This window comes from Saccopteryx bilineata, chromosome 2, assembly GCF_036850765.1.
Source record: "Saccopteryx bilineata isolate mSacBil1 chromosome 2, mSacBil1_pri_phased_curated, whole genome shotgun sequence".
Taxonomy (NCBI): Eukaryota; Metazoa; Chordata; class Mammalia; order Chiroptera; family Emballonuridae; genus Saccopteryx; species Saccopteryx bilineata.
The window spans coordinates 268,589,491-268,596,626 of NC_089491.1; the positions used below are offsets into that span (position 1 = coordinate 268,589,491).

At 53.6% G+C, this 7,136-nt stretch overlaps 1 protein-coding gene across 1 annotated transcript; it reads left to right on the forward strand.

Annotated features, from left to right (window-relative positions):
- The first annotated feature begins 973 nt into the window (after positions 1 to 973).
- On the forward strand, positions 974 to 6,410 carry SDS (serine dehydratase). The gene is made up of 7 exons (XM_066260505.1): positions 974 to 1,294; positions 1,650 to 1,689; positions 1,919 to 2,058; positions 2,169 to 2,260; positions 3,075 to 3,302; positions 4,892 to 5,016; positions 5,711 to 6,410. Exons 1-7 carry the CDS (start codon positions 1,142 to 1,144, stop codon positions 5,917 to 5,919), a joined length of 987 nt encoding a protein of 328 aa, XP_066116602.1. The 5' UTR covers positions 974 to 1,141; the 3' UTR covers positions 5,920 to 6,410.
- The last annotated feature ends 726 nt before the right edge of the window (positions 6,411 to 7,136 follow it).

Consider the following 7,136-nt stretch of genomic DNA (forward strand, 5'->3'; position numbering starts at 1 on the left):
TTGGTCAACCAGACAAGAGAGCTTTGTGGAGGGGGCCAGGGATACAGCCAACAGTGCTGTGTGTGTGTGTGTGTGTGTGTGTGTGTGTACAGACAGACAGACCCCTGCACACAGCCAGACACAGATAGGAGGCTTGGCATGGGTCAGGGAGTGAGTTCTGGTGCAAGATCCTGCAGTTCTGTGACAATGATGTTAATGACAATGACGATGATGATGACAGTAGCTGCTAACACTTGCTGAACAACTGAGTTCTATACCCCTTACATACATAATCGGGTCATTTCTTCCTAAGAGAATGGCACCACTATCATACCCATTTTACAGATAAGCAAAGGGGGGCTTTAGGAGGCCAAGTAACTGCCCAGGACCACACAGCTAGTAAATGGCAGTCATGATTTGAACCCTGGTCTGTCGGGGTCTTACCCATAATGGCATCTGCCCCTTTAAACAAAAGAGTCATAGAAGGATGACAGTGGAAGGCAATCAAGACTGTGCGGATTGCACGTTTGGGAGTCAGACTGCTGGGTTCCAACGCCAGCTTATCCCTTTTATTGTCCGTGCCTCAGCTTCCCTTTCTGTAAGATGGGGATAATGATAGTACCCAATTCTTCCGTGGTTTCTTTCTTGGGTGCATAATATGTGCTGAACAATGCTAGTGACTCTAAGTGCATTATCTCACACCATCCTCCTGCAAGCCTCCGAACAGTCTGGGAAGCAGGAACACCTGGGAAAGAGGACAACATCCTCTTTGCAAATGAAGCAGCTGAGGGTGGGGAAGGGAAAGTGACAGGAGAAGAGCAGGGAGGATAGGGTGAGAGAGAGACAGGAGGGAGCTGCCAGGGGGAAGAACAGCCAGCCTTCCCTTCCCCTCCTCGCAGCCCCAGGCCTCAGCCCAGGGGGCGTGTCCAGGCGGGGGTGTGGCCGGCCCTGCGGCCCTATTGGCTGCCAAGAGGTGCCCAGGGAATAAAGCCCGGGACCTGGGAATTCCGGGACAATTTAGAGGACAGTGTACCTGTCCATCTACCCTCCATCTGTCCGTGGACTGACTACCGTCCTCCATCTAGACCATCGCCAATCTCTCCCTTGCTCTCTTGGTCCAGCCCACCCAGCGCCATCGCTTCTGCCCTTCCTTTCTCCAGCAATGACTTCCCGAGAGCCCCTGCACGTGAAGACCCCCGTGCGTGACAGCATGGCCCTGTCCAAGGTGGCTGGCACCAGCGTCTATCTCAAGATGGACAGTGCCCAGCCCTCAGGCTCCTTCAAGATCCGGGGCATCGGACACCTCTGCCAGACGGTACAGGACAGTTTTAGGCGAGGGTGGCAAATCCTCTTTCTTCTGTGGGGCAGGGCCAGTGTCATGTGAAATCCCAGCAGTTCCAGGCTAGGCCCTGATGACTCCCACAAGGACTGAGCACCCACCATTAGTGCTTCCTTTGGATAAGGGGTGCCCCTGGAGCTGTCAGCTGTCAGACTCTCCAGAGACCTTCCCTGAGTCAGGCTCTTTAGGGAGGGAAGATGTCATTTGAGAGGTTAAGGCAGTGTAAGTTCCCTGTGAAGGAAGGAGATTTCAGTTAGAATCATGGGGAGGTGTTCCAGGTGGAAGGGAAGAACCCAGGGACAGCCTGACCCCCTCCCCCTTATTTCCCTAGTGGGCTGAGAAAGGCTGTAAACATTTCGTCTGCTCCTCTGGTAAGTGGCCTACATACATGTCCTCTGCTGTGTGTCCCAGGGCCAAGAGCTCCACCTCTCTGGGCCCTGGTTTCCCCAGCCATGAGCTGTTGCAGACACTGGCAGCAGGCCCAATTTGGAATTCCAGGGGGAGGCCTGAGGTCACCGGAGGAGGGGAGGCTCAGAGGCCAAAGGTTGGGCTCCCAGGCCCTCCCGCACTGACACACTCTCCACCCCCCACCCCTGGCAGCGGGCAATGCAGGCATGGCAGCTGCCTATGCCGCCAGGAAGCTGGGCATCCCCGCCACCATTGTCGTGCCCAATACCACACCTGCCCTCACCATAGAGCGGCTCAAGGATGAGGGTGCCACAGTCAAGGTAGTGGGTGAGGTGAGTGCCAACCTGGGGCAGGAGCATAGAGGGCAGTTGGTGGCAGAGAAAGGCACCCCGGACACTCACCCTCTCCCTTTCCCTCTCCCGACTCCCCTATGGTCTTGCAGATGTTGGACGAGGCTTTCGAGCTGGCCAAGGCCCTGGCAAAGAACAACCCAGGTTGGGTTTTCATCCCTCCCTTTGACGACCCTCTCATCTGGTATGTGGAGCCCAGATCACCTGGTATGGGTGGCATCCACCTCCTATACCACTGGGTGGGCACCTGCCACAAGGCATGTCATCATATCATGCACAACAGCTGCACGTGTGTGTGCACACACCATCACCTAGGAGCACACACACAAGTGCTCCAATGCCCACTCTCCATGACCAGGAGTGAAACGGGCTCAGATACACAGGTGTCTGCCATTACATGCCCTCCGGGCAGATCCCAGAGAAGAATTTTAGGAAAGCCGTTTACTTGAGAGGTGATCCATTAGAAGGATGGGGAAGTGAGATGAGGAAGGATCCAATGGGCTGGTGACTACTGGGGGCAGCTGGAGCTTAATTTCTGGGGCCCCTGGGAGCCAGCGGGGAACACAAACCAGAGATACCCACCGGCAGGAGAGGATGCTGGTGTGATTATACATCAACACCCCTAATTCCCACAGTCACTGGGGAACGGATGTTCTCAAGGCTGTCATCTGCTGGCACTGCCAGCTGCCACATCCCTAGGCAGTGATCAGAGTAAGCTTTCAGTTAGATTCTTGTATGTGCCCTGACTGGAGACTGAACCCACGGCTTACGGCATATGGGGACATGCTAACCAACTGAGCTACCCTGCCAGGACTAAGCCTTCAGGGAGAGATGCAGATGCTGGCGGCTGGAAATCAGGCAGAGTCAGGGTAAGGGGACTAGCCCCAAGACCTGTCTGTGCTTAGAATGAGGACAAGATGCAAGTAGCATCTCTAGGACCCCTGTGTCCCATCTCCAGGAAGCCCAGCCCTGACCTGCCACCCCCACCCACCCTCCAGGGAAGGCCACACTTCCATTGTGAAGGAACTGAAGGAGATGCTGCACGCAAAGCCGGGGGCCATTGTGCTGTCAGTGGGAGGTGGCGGCATGCTGTGCGGAGTGGTCCAGGGCCTGCAGGAGCTGGGCTGGGGGGACGTGCCTGTCATTGCCATGGAGACACTTGGAGCCCACAGCTTCCACGTTGCCACCTCTGCGGGCAAGCTCATCCCTCTGCCCCAGATTACCAGGTGAGCAGCCGGGGGTGCCTCCATCAGGGGTTCAGAAAGACTTGGGGAGCCCCCCTCGGTGCTGGCTGCCAGGGAGAGCCTGAGGTCCCATTTTACAAGTGAGAAAACTGAGGCTTGTTCATTTGCCCAGAGTCACACAGCCAGTGAGTGGTACTGCTGAGACTGAGTCTAAGTCTGTATGACTACCACGAACGTCATGCTTTCTCATACAAGCCTAATACTAATAATGCATTGAGCTCTTCTGTGGTAGGGTTTCACACTCTTCATTGATTTTCCAACCGTGTACTGTGCCCCTAATGTGTCCCAATCTTTGACACATGGTGTTTAAGTGGGATTAGATTTGGCTGCTTTACACAGGAATCCAAAATAACAGCGACTTGACTTTTATTTCCTCTCTTGTTATAAAAAATCTCAAGGTAGGCAATCCAAGGGCAGCTCCTTGAAGCCAGGGGCCCGGAATCCTTGAGTTTGTTCGCCATCTTTATTACGCAGTGTCATAGGCCAAAACATCTGCATGAGTGCCATACTCCATGCCACCCATACTTCATCTGGAAGGAAGGAGGAAGCAAGGCAGAAGTTATGCTCCTCCCCCTTACTTCCACTTACCTCTCATTGGCCAGAACTTAGTCACATGGCCACACCTGCTACAGGAGGCAGAGAAATGCCTAATACCAGCCATGCATGTGTGCAGCTAGCATAGATAGATATTGGGTAGACAAGTCTCTGCCACAGATAGGGAAGACCGAGTCCAGGTAAGAATTCTTCGGGATTCCTGAGCCCAGCACCCCGGAGCTCTCATACTGGCCTCTGGTTGATCTCTCCAGGTTGATGTGAGCATGAACACACTGCTTACGAGTGCAGGTCCCGGAGGTTCTATGGGTCCTGTTTACAGACCCAACACCACAACTCCCTGGGCATGTGATAGTGCATGATCTGCCTCAGTTTTCCCTCCTATGGAATTGAACCAATAAGATCTGCCTCAGTTTCCCCTCTTATGGAATTGAACCAATAAACAACAAAAATTGTTGTGAGAATTAATGCTTGTAAAGAGATTCGCACCGAATGCTTTCTCAGGAAGTGGTCACTGTGTGTATGTTACGAGGAGGGTCATTTGGGAATTCCACATGGGGACACTGGGCTGAGTGCTCCCCCAGGAGGACTCCTTGAAGGAGGTGACCTTTTTTTTTTTTTAAGATTTATTTATTGATACTTTTGGAGGAGGAGGCAACCTTAATCCTGAGCCTTGAAGGAGAGGGTAGGACTTGAGCAGGCAGAGCGGTGCTGAGCTTAGTGAGGGCTAAAGGCAGAGGGTGACGACCTGGAGCAAAGGCTGGGGGTCCTATCCAGGGATCGCAAGGTGGCCTTTGAGGCATTTGTTCCTGAGCTGTGCTGAACAGCAAGTGATGCCTTAGAAGACCCTAGGACTTTGTGGTGCTTTAAGCTGCCAGGGGCCACCCAATCCCGTGCTTGCGGACAGCTCCTCCTCCCTCTCACATCCAACTATCTCTCTCACCCTCCCCATCCTGATCTGCACTTCCCTCCTCTCCCTTGCCTCTGTTTTCCCCATTCCCATTTTCCATGCCCCCCAGTGTCGCCAAGGCCCTGTGCGTGAAGACCGTAGGGGCTCAGGCCTTGAAGCTATTTCAGGAACATCCCATTTTCTCAGAAGTTATCGCAGACCAGGAGGCTGTGGCCGCCATTGAGAAGTTTGTGGGTATGTGCCAAGTCCCTTCAAGACCCAACCTGCTGGCTCAGGAACTAAGTGGCTGTCCTGGCTACTCAGTATGCCAAGGGTTTCCATCGCTTCAAGATTTCCTCACAGTTCTGTCTCCCACCCTTTCCTAGTACTTCCCATTGAAGATACATAATGCAGTGGTAAAAACAGAAAGGCCAAAGGCACAAATGAAGTAACCATGACAGCAGGGATTATTTTAAAATATTGATTCTGAGCTTCTTAGCAGACAGGGTGAAAAAGGAAAGTATTGGCCTCAGTGATGGATTCAGAAGTGGGTCTGTAACTAGGTTGGACTCTTTCTGGGTTCCACTGAGGACAAGGGACACACACACATACACACACACTGAGAGCACTTATGCTGCCACTTAACTCTCCTGTGCCGGCAGTCCGTTTGGCTAACCACCCTTGGCACTCTTGCTCAGATGATGCCTGAGAACCCTTCTCAACACACTGCTCAGGCAATTACAATCATCCTGTCAGTGTTAGCATTAATGATGAAACCTAGCCCGGCTCGGGTTTTGGAAGCTCAATCTAGAATAATGATGGAAGGACCTGGGTCTATGGCCATGGCTGAGAACGAATTGGCTCCTCACCCCCAAGTTTGCCAATGACTCAGCAGTCCCGTGTACCCTGCAGAACTCAGGCCCTGCCCTCACCACCCTCTCCTCTACAGATGATGAGAAGATCCTGGTGGAGCCCGCCTGCGGGGCTGCCCTGGCCGCTGTCTACAGCCATGTGGTTCAGAAGCTGCAAGGAGAGGGCAAGCTCCCCACCCCCTTGTCCTCCATCGTGGTCATCGTCTGTGGGGGAAGCAACATCAGTCTGGCCCAGCTGCAGGCCCTCAAGAAACAACTGGGCATGGAGAACAAGCTGCCCAAGTGAGGATCCTCCCCCACTTGCCTTCCGCGAGACCCCTGGAGGGGCTAGAGTTTTATCCAGTGCCACGTTGTACATACTATTCCTGTCTGGTTGTGAGCCTGCACCCAGGCCAGTCAGTATTTTCTTATGCAGAGGGGCCACTGCTCCCAGGTGGAGGCCAGGGGTCAGCAGCCAGTAAGACTATGAACTGAATCTCTGCTATCGTGTGACTGCTCTGTGAGGGTCCTTAGCCACCCTGCCAGGGTGACAACTGTCCACATGTAACAGATCAGGTCCCCAGAGCAGGGTGGACATGAGGGATTGGGATCACAGCAGGATGTCCCCCCTCGGAGCCGGTGTTCCCACCCCAGGCTTTCAACCTAGGAAGGTGGACAGAACCACAGTCCAGAGTTTAGGAATCATCTTGTGTTTTTTCTCAGGAAGCCCAACCCTACCTTATTCATTTTTCTAATGTGCAAACATTTTCATTAAAAGAGAAAAAATATCTATTTAAAGATCCTGAGTTTTCCCATCATCACTGTCTTTCTCCCTCCCCTCCCCCACCCCGTCATGCCTGCTCCCAGTCCCCTATCTGCAGTGAGCATCCCAAACCTCCGTCCCCAACCCCAGGAACCATGGATCCCACATGGAACTCAAGACCTCCCCCCCACACACAGCTGGGCTTGATGCTGGGAGGTGGGAAGCTGGTGAGGGACATGGCTCTGAACAAAAGGGGCTTCAGACGGGACAAGGGCTGCCCCAAGGGGAGGCAGAGTTTATCACAGAGTGACTCCATCACAGAACCACTGGGAGTAGAATAGTGAGCCCCTCACCCCTGGGCAGGGGAAGGTGTGTCGTCTCAGGGACAGGAAAAAGTAGACGCAAAGCCAGTGTCAGGCAAACCCTCTGGAAACCTGAAACCTTTTCTCCCAAGATGTGCTGAAACCAGCATATAAAACAGAGGAGGAGCCTCGAGGTTTGGGAGGGGGACCCCCCACTCGTTACCATTCAGCAATGTCCCCGTACTAACCATAGCAGCCACTGGGCACCTCATTGGATCCCCAAGTTCAAAGTGAAGTTTGAGAGCACTAAGCTCTCAGGAAAGCACACAGATGAGCCCAGGCTTGCAGAGCCCCCCACCCAGCCCAACCAAGAGCAGAGGCTGTGAGATTTCAAGGGGGGTGGAAAACCCACCCAGCCACACTGCCAACAGGCCTACCTACTGATTTCTACATGTACTT